Source organism: Gopherus evgoodei, chromosome 6, assembly GCF_007399415.2.
Source record: "Gopherus evgoodei ecotype Sinaloan lineage chromosome 6, rGopEvg1_v1.p, whole genome shotgun sequence".
Classification (NCBI taxonomy): domain Eukaryota; kingdom Metazoa; phylum Chordata; order Testudines; family Testudinidae; genus Gopherus; species Gopherus evgoodei.
The window spans coordinates 8,553,913-8,567,204 of record NC_044327.1 but is presented as its reverse complement, the minus strand read 5'-3'; the positions used below and the strand labels follow the sequence as shown (position 1 = coordinate 8,567,204).

General features: G+C 44.3%; 1 protein-coding gene across 1 annotated transcript in view; it reads right to left on the bottom strand.

The window, feature by feature from the left end:
• The window catches only part of DGKQ (diacylglycerol kinase theta), a 159,939-nt gene that overhangs the window by 22,778 nt on the left and 123,869 nt on the right, over positions 1–13,292 (bottom strand). The window contains exons 17-19 of the mRNA XM_030566832.1: positions 10,505–10,656; positions 6,539–6,687; positions 742–923 (exon numbers count right to left, since the gene is read on the bottom strand). Coding sequence (XP_030422692.1) covers positions 742–923; positions 6,539–6,687; positions 10,505–10,656 — 483 coding nt within the window. The remainder of the gene's footprint in view (positions 1–741; positions 924–6,538; positions 6,688–10,504; positions 10,657–13,292) is intronic.

Sequence of the window (13,292 nt, the reverse complement as noted above, 5' to 3'; positions counted from 1 at the left end):
GCTATTCTTCTCTCTTTCTCCTTTATCTTGTGTCTTGTTTTGTCTTAAAACAGAACCAGACTTTAAACAACAAATCCCAGGGTTACATCTCCAAACGACATTCTCCCTTTCCCAAACAAAGAGATCTGATGTCACGAGAGCCTGTCAAGCAAGATTTTCACTTAAAAGACACTATACGCAGACAGGGAAAGAGATAAGGTAGATTGTTAAATTAAAGTTTTACCGAACCTCAGCTTAGTGAGGTCTAGCAGAACTTTAACAACCAACTTTCTGGACTGTTTTACAAAGTGTAAGGATTCCAATTCCATTATAGGAGTCTGAAATGTAGCTTTGATCTTCCTCTCAGCAGAACCCTATTCTCGCCTGAGCTGGGAACCCATTCCTTCCCAACCTCAGAAAGCAGACAAGACTACTGGTAACTGAGCACTTGCAGTCACTTACCATCCCAGTCAGACATACTTTGTGCCTGAGAAATAATTAATATCTAAAGTGTCCATAAAGAATATATTGTGTAACTGATCTCTGACCTCAAGTGTTTTAGAACTGTACTCAAAGAAGCATGTCAGGTTTATCTTTCCCCACACACAGATTTAGTGACTGAGCTAAGTCATACAGAGTTATTACAGTAACACCCAAAGGTGCGTTGAAATAAAAGACAAATCACAATCCACTACGGTACACTATGATCTCATTCATCCTGCAATAAACCAAAAATTTTTAGAAAACAAAACGGTGAAATACCTTTGGAGGCTCAGGTTCCAAAATACCATTCTCTGCACTTTCAACAGCCTCCTGAGCATCTAAAAGGATGGTCCAGCGATCCATAAGTACCTCATCAGCTTCATCTACAGATATCAGAACAGAGTAGGGATCTTCCCCACTATAACCAGCTCCCCAGCGAAGCACCCTCCCTAAATCATTACCTGGACAAGGAAAAAGCAAACTGTTAACTTGTTTAATCAACCAACTGACGGTGTGAAAGACAAATGCCTTGTAATTGCTCCAACCACAAGGGTACTAGTCAGACAGTGATCACAACTTCCCAGCAGTAAAACCAAACTGAAAATGTAACTTTAATATACATGAAAAGCCTGTAAGTAAATGTTGTCTTTGCTGTTCTGTAAGTAAATTATTAAATACATCATGTACTGCTTTATGTAAGAGAGACACACAAAATAGGAATATTTATACAATATCACCTGAAAATTTCCTCTTACAGTAATAAGGTCAGGAGATCTGTTATAAAGGGCGCATCGAACTGTTAAATTTCAGATTGCTTGTGAGCAGCAGCAGACCAATCCTCCACTGGAAAGAGGAGCATATACCTCCCTCTGAAGTTTCTACTGCTTGAGACAACTTCCACACCAACATCAACGCCATCTTATTTTCCTACATAAGAAGTTGGGATGATAATATATTGAAAGGGAAAAGTTTCTCCTACTGAAGTGCATGAGAATAATTTCCCCAGACAAAATAATCCTGAAGCTTTGGATATCAATTTCCATCTCTATTCTGGATGTCCACTTTGCTTCCACAATGGGCCGGGGCCATGGTCCTTATAAACTGAAGAAAGGGAATTTTAAGTAAACTCAGATAAATTACCCTATTATTTTCTAGCATGCTGGCGTCTCCAGATCCTCTACGATGGGCTATTAAAAGTACAGAACTGCATTTATCTCCCACTATCTTCGGTTAGGGTCTACCATAAGGGTGGCACTGCCTGGTTCACTCATGAGGGATTCCTTCAAACACTGCTTCTCTGCATTCACTTGTTGAAGGAATGGAAGAACATGCCATAGGACCTTGACACCTACCAATCACTGCGATAAGGAGAGATGCAGAAGGGCTAAAAGAGTAGCTGGATAACAATTACATGAACTTGGGTCCATTGAAGCACTTCTCCAAATGACACCAGCATTCTCAATTGGCTCCTGCAGAGATCGGACTTCTTTTTTTTTGGAAGCACCATTTGTTCTTTTCCTTTATGGCCATCTTCATCTTCTGACAACCTTCTTCCAAGATGAGACTTGTACCGAATGGTATCCATCCTCATCTCCAAACCTATGATTGATTTTCCTGGTGTCATGCCTATCGTGAATCCAAGATGCTGTAGAAATGGAAATGCTGTGTGTGGTTTATGCTTTCTCTCTAAGCAGAGCCCTGATCAGCAAACTGTCTAGGAAAGGACAGGCATGAACTCCATCCTTCCCGGAAGCTGTTATTAATGGTACCATGGAGAAGACTCAGAGCGTAGGTCTGACTGAATGGCATCGATTGGAGCTGGAACAGGTAGTACCCTTGTGCATAACAAGGGAATCGTTTGTGGGGTGGTAAATGGGTCGATGGAAGACAATCTGTATACAGTAGTCTGAGTGAACTTGAGAATCTATCTTTTGAACTTTGGCTCCTTTAGGAACCTGGTCAGATGTTCAGACAGAACCCGGCTCTGTTTTTCCTACCCTTCTTTGAGGACAGAAAAAGGAATGGGAACACCACTCAAGTTCTTGCTACACGGGTTGCATTGTTCCGAGTGGGTCCAGCCATTTCCAGGGGTTGCTAGAGATTGGGCATGGGACAATAGCATGCCCGTGGATGCCTGCAAAGCTTCAAAGAGCAACAAAGCCAAGAGTAGCCATTTGCTTACAAACTGAAAGAGCCTGGCACCAATTTCGGGGTCTAACTTCAAACAAAAGCTGGTTTTGAGGAAGTTGAGAACCTTGCCTTCACAACAGCATATGGGCATTCCTTTTAGTACGGGCCCTGGCAAAGTGGTACTTCCTCCTGCTGAATTTCAGAGATGTCTTCAATTTGCAGAATGACTCACATTCCTGGCTGGGGCCAGAACATAAATAAGTTTTGATGACTCCATTACTACCTTATCTCTTGTATTTCTGAAAATATTCTCACACTGAAGTACTAAGAGCTGAGAACTGATATGCCTACGCATCTAACTCAGTGACCAAAGATTTGATGACCGGAGGAGAGAACGGGATAATGCTGGGACATGGCATAGCTGGTTACGGTGAGGGCATCTCAGAGTCCCGTGACTTGAAATCAGCCCTGCAGGGCAGAGGTGGGAGTAAGCCTGGGACATCACAAAGGCCTATCGCATGCCATAGTATATGCTTACATGAAAGTTATTGTAACCCATTAGTCTAGGTAAAAACTGACGGGTATCTCTAGAGAAGGCAGCCAAGGTGACCTCATGCAGACGGCGCTCAGAGGGACAACTCCAGTTTGTCAACAGACAGAGCCATGTTCCCCAATAGGACACGCAATAAGGCGAGTGAGGGAGGATGCACAGGCCTCCCCTTTGGCTCTCTCAGCTTAGCCTTCTCTCTGACCCGCTGCAGGGTCACCAAATGCTGCAGGGCTTCATAAGAGACCGAGCTGAGGAGAAAAATTCCCCGAAAGGCAAATGCAGCCCTGGAACATGACTGGCATTTAGATGTCCAACTGTTAGTCAGAACTTTGAAACAAAGAGAGTGGGATTCTTCTAAGAAAACCTGGGTAGCAAGAAGAGGGGGGGAAGGGATAGCTCAGTGGTTTGAGCATTGGCCTGCTAAACCCAGGGTTGTGAGTTCAATCCTTGAGGGGGCCATTTAGGGATCTGAGGAAAAAAAATCTGTCTGGGGATTAGTCCTGCGTTGAGCAGGGGGTTGGACTATCTACTATCTACAGGGGGTTGGGGTATCTACCTCCTGAGGTTCCTTCCAACCCTGATATATTCTATGATTCTATGAGCCTTGCACCTGGCACTAGGAAGGCAAAGGAAAATGGTAGAGATGGGGGACGCCCCAGCTGCCAGCAAAGGTCATGTCTGTTTCTGTCCCCAAGACGCAAGCAGGCTGAAGTACCAAGTCTGTTGGCCGTCGCACAATGGAGAAAGTGTTGGCTACACTAGGTAGCCAGGCTCTGCCTGAAACAGAAGAGCTAATGCTGTTGACACCCATGCCTTATCTGAAAGCAATATGTTGCCACCCCACAGTGGTGAGGTAAATTCATTTATGTTCTACATCCTGGTCACAGGCAGAATCCTGGAGAAGGCATTTAGCAAACTGTCATGCACGATTCGCCTATTTGTGAATTTCGTTCCCAACCATATTTTGATAGCACAGTTAAGCACACACATTTCATGAAAGATTTTCTGCATTTAGATAAATACATTACCATGAGATACTGGCTGTATCCTACGACTACATGACATGAAACAGCTGTTCCTTATGAGTGCATGTGGACACAAACTCGGAATGAGCAACAAGTTGGCAAGGAACTGGCATAAAAACTTGACAAAATAAAATGAATTTATAAAGGACAGGGAGGAAGAAAAGCAAGCTGTTAGGCACTGAAGATGACACATCATTTTATATGATAAATATTCCCTCCAGATGGGTGAAGAGAGACCATATCTGTCTTTTAGTTCCTCATCCTGTCGGTTAATCCACATTTCAGTTGTTAATTATTTTCTGCATGCAGTAGGTTGAAGATCCTCAGTTTTGTTCCTTTTTTCTTAATAGGCCTGTGAATTCAGGTTGAGCTGATAAGCTACAGAAAGAGTGTGGGAAAAATAAGTTAATCACTTGCATCTGATAAGTTGCCTGAGCAGTATGGGAAGATTAGTTTACTCTGCTTTTCTCAATTCCAATTTCTAATTTTTCACTTTAAGTTTACATGAATGCTAATGAATTTTCCCCCAACCAATGCTTCTGACAGTGATCAAGAGAATTCATTATAAACTAATTAGTCTCAATATATTTCCAGCATCACAGATTCTCGATCAAATTAGTCACATTTCAATTCGTTAAGGATGTACAAAAGTTTCCATGTCTAATTTTACTATAGAAGAATCTAGGAGGGGAGAAACACTCAGGCCTTTTCTTGTAATTCTGCAGTAATCTTAAGGGTGGTGTGACGAAGTTCCTCCTCTGCCTTGGTGGATCCTGCGCTTTTTGGCGGATTTGCTTGCCTCAGAGGTTCACGACAGCGCTCAGTTTGGCCACTTTTGCTAGTGGTTCAAACCTGCCGTTCACTCAGCTCACCTCATCAATGGCCAGCTTGGGGGAAAGGGAGAACAACCCCACCAGCCCGTTATCCCACCTAGTGGGTCAGGAGACAGGCTAGGGACCTTCCCCTCTGGTGGGACCCACAGTCAATTCCTCTTGTATCCAATGGGGGGGAAGGGGGAAACTCGGGCCCATCCTCTACTCCGGGTTCCAGCCCAGGGCGCTGTGGATCACAGCTGTCTACAGTGTTTCGTGTAATAACTGTGTGACAACTACAACTCCCTGGGCTACTTCCCCAGGGCCTCCTCCCAACACCTTCTGTATCCTCACCACAGGATCTTCCTCCTGATGCCAGACAGCGTTTGTACTCCTCAGACTTCCAGCAGCAGCACATCCTCTTACTCTCAGCTCCTTGCACGTCCCTCACTAACTGAAGTGAGGTCCTTTTTAAAGCAGGTGCACCGATTAGCCTGCCTGTCTTAATTGATTCTAGCAGCTTCTTAATTGGCTCTAGGGGTCCTAATTAGTCTGCCTGCCTTAATTGGTTCCAGCAAGTTCCTGATTCTTCTGGAACTGCCCCTGTTACCTTACCCAAGGAGAAAGGACCTGCTTAATCTGGGGCTAATATATCTGCCTTCTATCACTCTCCTGTAGCCATCTGGCCCGACCCTGTCACAGTGGGAGGACTGGAGAACCAGGCAGCCCCTGGGGTAAGAGGGAGTGGGACTGGTCACTTACTGGAGGGAAGGCTGTAGCATATGGGGAGGGAGGAAAACAGAGCCCTAACTTAGGTGAACAAGCAAGAGGGTAATGACAGCAAGAGAAGGAGAAGTGGCTGACACTCACCACTAGCAGATAAAAAGAGTAAAGAGGAGCGGGTTAGAGAGACAATAGACCCCACTATTGCACTGGGATTACAAAGCAACTGGAGTGCTGCTGCCTTTGGTCAGGCCCTTAGGCAGCAGCCCGTGTGCTTCTGGAAACCTGAATACAAATAATGAGAACATCTGGTTGATCTGGATTTCCACAGTGCTAGGTTCATACCACTTCCGTTTGTGTGCTCTCTGGTGACCCTTTGGCCAAGTGGTTCTCAACTTATTTACCATTGTGGGCAGCATATGTAGCTCTCTGTGTGTTATGTGGGCTGCATGCACACAATACATACACTGCCTGTATGGTCCTGAGGATGTCACATGGGCCGTAGCTGTGTGCTGATTGGGACGCAAGCGGCCTGTGGGCTGAGAACCACTGCTTTGGCCAATGTCGTAAGCACCACTGATGGGTTCTGAACAGAGGATTGCTGCAACCTTAGAGCCTTTTGAGGGCAGGATGGAAGAGTCAAAGAATAATGGTGATGAAATGGTCTTCGCTGTTTCCCTCTTGGATGCACGCCGACTGCTTGAATGTAACATAAGAAACTAAAACAAAATGCCAATCAGGTAACACAAAAAGAAAAACTACTAATTTTTAGCATCCTTAATAGCTTCTGATTAACATTCCTCAAATAAACCCCATTCCATACCGTTATTTCTCACCTGTTCCTAAAGGTAAGATGGCTACAGAGGGCTCTGAGCAGACGAGCCTGTGTCTGATTTCCTCCAGCGCACCAAGGACCCAACCAACTGTGCCGTCGCCGCCGCACACCAGCACTCGGAAATAGGGAACTTGAGAGAATGTATGAAATCTTCATTTAAAAACAAAAGCATAAGGAATAATATTACACTGTGATGCAGAAAATTAATTAGGCCTCCCATAATACTCTCTTTAAAATAACACAATAGAGTTCTTAGGCCTGGTCTACACTACGCGTTTAAACCGATTTTAGCAGCGTTAAACTGATTTAACGGCGCACCCGTCCACACTACGAGGCCCTTTATATCGATATAAAGGGCTCTTTAAACCGGTTTCTGTACTCCTCCCCAACGAGAGGAGTAGTGCTAAAATCGGTATTACCATATCGGATTAGGGTTAGTGTGGCCACAAATCGACGGTATTGGCCTCCGGGCAGTATCCCACAGTGCACCCCTGTGACCGCTCTGGACAGCAACCTGAACTCGGATCAGTGGCCAGGTAAACAGGAAAAGCCCCAAGAACTTTTGAATTACATTTCCTGTTTGCCTAGCATGGAGCTCTGATCAGTACGGGTGGCGATGCAGTCCCAAATCCAAAAAGAGCTCCAGCATGGACCGTACGGGAGATACTGGATCTGACCGCTGTATGGGGAGCCAAATCTGTTCTATCAGAGCTCCGTTACAGAAGACGAAATGCCAAAGCATTTGAAAAAAATCTCCAGGCTACACAGTGCTGCGTGACAAGCGTAACAGAAAGCCAAAGAATCAAATGGACGCTCATGGAGGGAGGGAGGGGGGGACTGAGGACTCCAGCTATCCCACAGTCCACAGCAGTCTCCGAAAACTATTTGCATTCTTGGCTGAGCTCCTAGTGCCTGTAGGTTCAAACACATTGTCCAGCGTGGTTGAGGGAATAGCTCGTCAATTTACTCCCTCCCCCCACCACACGAAAGAAAAAGGAAAGAAATAGTTTCTTGACTTTTTTCAATGTCACCCTATGTCTACTGAATGCTGGTAGTAGACGCGATGCTGCAGCAGTGAAGAGCAGTATCCGCTCTTCTTCCCTCCCCGGTGGCAGATGGTACAATATGACTGCTATCCGTCGTCATCATCAGCCCGTGAGTGCTCCTGGCTTGCCTCAGGTGAGGCTGGCTGGGGGCGCCTGGGTAAAAATAGGAATGATTCCTGGTCATTCCCAGTAGATGGTACAGAACGGCTGGTAACCATCCTCATCATAGCAACTGGGGGCTGAGCTCCATCAGCCCCCTCCCTTTTCTGTGTAAAGAAAAGATTCTGTACTGCCTGGACTATCATAGCAGCGGGATGCTGGGCTCCTGCCCCCTGCACCGCTTAATGTTCTGCCTGGACTGTCATAGCAGCGGGAGGCTGGGCTCCTCTCCCCCGCACCGCTTAATGTCCTGCCTGGACTGTCATAGCAGCGGGAGGCTGCCTCCCCCTCATTTTATCTCACTAACAAGTCACTGTTTCTTATTCCTGCATTCTTTATAACTTCATGACACAAATGGGGGGGACACTGCCACGGTTGCCCAGGAAGATTGGGGGAGGAGAGAAGCAACGGGTGGGGTTGTTGTAGGGGCACCCCCCGTGAATGGCATGCAGCTCATCATTTCTGCGGGATCTGACACGGAGCAGCTGTGCTCTCTGATACACTGCTTCTCTAGTACACTTGCCCCATATTCTAGGCAGGACTGACTCTATTTTTAGAAACCATAAAGGAGGGATTGACTCAGGGAGTCATTCCCAGTTTTGCCTTTGCGCCCCTGGCCGATCTCAGCCAGGGGCACCCATGATAATAGCAGACAGTACAGAACGACAGATAACCGTCACCTTACTGCCAATTTACAATGGCAGCAGATGGTACAGAACGACTGATAACCGTCTCTGCTATCATGCAAAAGCAAATGAATGCTACTGTGTAGCGCTGCAGTAACGCCTCTGTTAGCGGCATCCAGTACACATACGGTGACAGTAAAAAAAAAAAAAAAAAAAAACTGAACGGGCTCCATGGTTGCCATGCTATGGTGTCTGCCAGGGCAATCCAGGGAAAAAGGGCCCGAAATGATTGTCTGCCGTTGTTTTCCTGGAGGAAGGAATGACTGATGACATTTACCCAAAACCACCCGCGACAATGATTTTTACCCCATCAGGAACTGGGATCTCAACCCAGAATTCCAAGGGGCAGGGGAGACTGCGGGAACTATGGGATAGCTACGGAATAGCTACCCACAGTGCAACGCTCCGGAAATCGACGCTAGCCTCGGACCATGCAAGCACACCGCCGAATTAATGTGCTTAGTGTGGCCGCGTGCACTCGACTTTATATAATCTGTTTTACACAACCGGTTTATGTAAAATCGGACTAATCCCGTAGTGTAGACGTACCCTTAGTCATTATTGCTTTTTCCTTCTCTCGCCTTCGAGTTTCCATTAAGAAAAGCTGATAAAATGGACAATGAAACTTAGAATTATCAGAGGAGTTTTCTGCCTAACAAACTTGAAGTTATATTTCTTACAATGTTTTCCCATAGTCGAAGTTGGTAGCTGAGGACTCTCCCCCAGAGAATTAACAAGGCACAGACACAAAAAGGGCTACATTTTTAAAATGTGTCTAATTGTATTTTCATTTACACATCTGTAATTCTGTCCATCACTTGGGATTTCTATCTAGTTTTAAATGGAAGTTTACAACACCATTGTCATTCACGCTGAGTGCAGTACTTGGTTATTAAACAGTGAGCATTTCCTTGTCCACTAGCATATACTGCTGGACTGAAAAACCCCCAGAAGGGGGTGTTTCTGTACAACTATGGATTTGTAAAAACTGAGATTCCTAACAGCATCCCATTTGCAGAACACTTTCAACCCTACCAATCAAGGCACTTTACAACGGAGTTTATCATTCTTCCCATTTTACAGGTGGAAAACTGAGGCTCAGAGAGGTGAAGTGTCTTGCCCATAGTAACAGAGAAATACTGCAGCCAACAATAGGTTCTATGGGCGTAACACTGACAGTCATGCTGTAGGAACCAGCCTAAATGAACCACGGTCCTGACAAAGTTAGAAAACCCGTATTAATTATTTTTTACTGCTTTTTCGTTATGGACTGTTGAACCCACTTGCACTGGATGAAGGTAAAATAACAAAGTTAACCTTTGAGAGTTTTATTTCAAGGCACTGGAGTCAATTTAGGTAGTACAAACATAAATAATAACGTAGTAGGATTTAAAAAAAAACACCACATTTTTCCATTACAATAAGCAGGCAATACTATAATCAATGGTAACTAAACTGAGTTTTTAAAAAACCAGTAACACATTGCTTTTGTTTTTCCACTGACATTTCTTCTTACATTTTAGAAATGGCGTTACCATTTCTGAATAATCAGCTCCTCTTAAATTTCTGCCAACTGTAGGCAAATTCCAGGAATAGAAATAGAGACATTTATTGCATCCTTCTATTACCTGACGTTAAGAATGGTTGGAAATAGTGGCAACAATTATGAACTGGCAGCCGTGTTGCTCAAAGCCCTCTCTTTTCCTCCCTTCCTTCTTCATCAATTGTGTTAACCACCAGTAGTTATTTGCACTGTGGCGATGTGCACATGCTCCCATCAAGATATGGACCCTACTGTGCTAGACACTGATAAACACATCAGAAACAATTCTGCCCTCTCCTCTTTGTGAAACGTGAAAGTTTTCCATTTGTTTTTAAAATAAGGACCACAATTTCTAAGAGAGGCCCTGCATTGTAATTCTCACACGTGCAATACAGGAGTAAATAAAATGAGTTGGAGGAAATTTTAGCTATTTAGTGTGTGTGACAGAGTGAGAGATCAAACAAGTATCGGTAAATTACTATTTTGGTGATACTATTCCATTCACTAAAGGACTATTGTGATAAAAGATTTACCCAGGCAGTGGACCTCCATTAGTGAGTTCAAAGACCTGATGAGGATTTAGCAGTTTTCTAAAACTGTAGAGTAGATCTCGGCCTTTCAAACCTCCACTTTTGGGATTCACAAAGACAAGTAGTGGACAGCAGTTCTGTGGTAGCTTGGTATGCTGCAAGATGCAAAGATGTGTTAGAACAAATGGGTACATGCTAGATTATTACAGTATTCCAAGAATATCCACTCACAATCCTTTAGTAAAAAACCCACAATCAACAGGTAGTAGCGTAGTTTGAATGCATATTCGATTTTGCTTTTTCGAAAGTGAAGACGTATAGTTAGCTTGGCCATGTGGTAAAAAAGAAGGCATTACATGATACAATATTTCCAAGGTATGCATATCAGGTTCCGTTTCTATTGACTTTAGAAAGAACCATTTCAATAATCTGAGTCCACTGAATTTAAGCAGCAAAGCCTATCCACTGGGGCTCTAAATACTCTTACCAAAAAAAAAAAGTCATAAAAGGCCCCGTTCGGAGCATGAAGTCTAGGAAAACAGCAATTGCTGGTCTGGATCACAGTCATGATCCAACTAATGCAGCAACCTGTCTCCACGCGTGATCAGTGCCAGATGCTCCAGAGGAAGGTGCAAGAAACCTGAACTGGGTGGGGCTAGGGAATGATCTACCAATGGGAAATATTTTTAACTCGATCCCGTCAGTGACAGATTGGCTCATGCCATGAAGCATGAGGTTTATTATCCCATACAAATCTGGGGGATTTGTGGGGGGTTCCCCTTGATAATATAACTGTTACATTAGGCTCCATGCCTCTCTTGCCACGAAGCCCATGGCTTGGCTTGAAATGTAAAGGTCTGTCACACTGTTGCCCGGGATTGAGGGGTGTGTCTGCCCCAGAATGTGATCAAGCGAATTGCGACCATATTATGTGCACTCAGCCACCCTGAATTACTGAACTAGACCACCACATAGTTAAGGGTTAATTTGGAGACAGGCTTTTAGATGCAAGGTCAAATCTAGCTGGCAGTTTCTGCTAATTAGAATGGGAGGAGGGGACAGATAAGTGAATAACTGAGGCTGAAAACCTTGGTGGTTGGAAAACCTGGAGTCTGGACGCCTCTGATATTAAAAGTTTATTGAAAGTTAGAAAAGTGATGATCCAGTAGGGGCATCATGACCTACATGTTCTGTAGAAGTCAGTTATAAAAAGATCAGCTAATAGAGTGTACATGGGAAGCCATCTTAAGAGATGTTTTTTCCTAACATCCTTTCTCCCCCGTGGGTGAGCAACTGGTCAGTGTGAACCTGCTGTAAATTACTCAATATCATTCCAGATGTTAGGTAAATATCTGAGATGTTCTGAACCTATTGCTTATGTCTGTGTGCGCTTAAATCTAATAAACTGTAGTGTTAGATAGAGCACACTGACTTGCATGAGCCTTACCAGCTGGAATTGCTGTGTTCCCACTCATTTATTCCTTCCAGCACACCTGGAGTGAATAAACCCCAGGTAATAGCACCAAATAGCAATCCAGGAAAACAGGGGGGGCATGACACATGCCACTAAAATCTACCCTTCTGATTCTGACCCTTGAAAACCTGAACAATCACAACCAAAAAGGTCCAGTGATCCTGATCCCCACAAAAGCCAAGTGCCATCGCACAAGCTATCAAATCACTACTGCGAACAGAATAAACATTGAGGAAGTTTTAAATGAGCCCTGATCTGCCTCTCTCTGACTTTGTCACTATCCCTGCAGCTAACTACTATAAGGAAGGGACTGGAGTCGCTGGGGCCACATCTCTGTGAGTGCACTGTCATGTCACCTCATCTGGTACTACTTTCACCAGAGCTCCCAAAGCTCAGAGGGGCGGGGGTGGGGATCCCACCAGAAGCCACCTCGAAAGAAGAATCGTTCACTGTATTATGGGTGTTGAACACAGTAGGTGGTTTGTAGGATAAGGTAAACATATTGCGCAGAAGCAGCACATAGGGCTTCATTGGAAGTCAGAATTAGGTAAGGAATAGATGTCAGAAATACGGCATTGGAACGGTTTTAAATCAGTTTTCAAATGATTGGACAAACATCAGAAAACACCAAGCTACCTTTCTTTTCATTTCATTCAGCCAGGTATTACAGAAGAATAACTTCCACAGAGATACAAAGACGGCACACAAAGAAAAGCTGCTTCTTCATTTCTCTATCAGGCATTTTCAACTGAGAGTTCCCAAACCGAAACGTTGGCGGTGGCCCCTTATTCATGGTTATTTGCATTCACCAACGGGACAGCATTCAGAGAACAGCAGTTTGGCATGAGGCTGGAAGGAACGATTTATGAGGAAAGATGAAAAGAACTAAAATATCAGTAGTTTGGCTAAGCAGTGATTAAGGGGGATCATGACAACAGACTACAAATATTTGAAGAGTATCTACACCTAGGAAGTGCCTACATAATATGGGGATCGTTCCCCACACATAGCTACAAGGAAATGTAACCAAAAGTAACGAGATTAAACCAACATATGACAGACGTAAGCTGAATACGAGGAAATACTTCCTGACAGAGAGAGATGTTTGCCAAGATTTTCACAAGTGAATAATGACTTTGGGTGTACCGATTTTTGAGTTCCTAACTTGAGATATCTTACAGGTGCTGGTTTTCAGAAAGGATGGAGCACCTGCCCTTTGGAAACCAGGCCTTTTAAAATGTCTTAAATCACTTATCATTATGAAAATGTTTGTCTTTAGCATATTAGTCTCCAAAGAGATCCCACGGGCAATAGCCC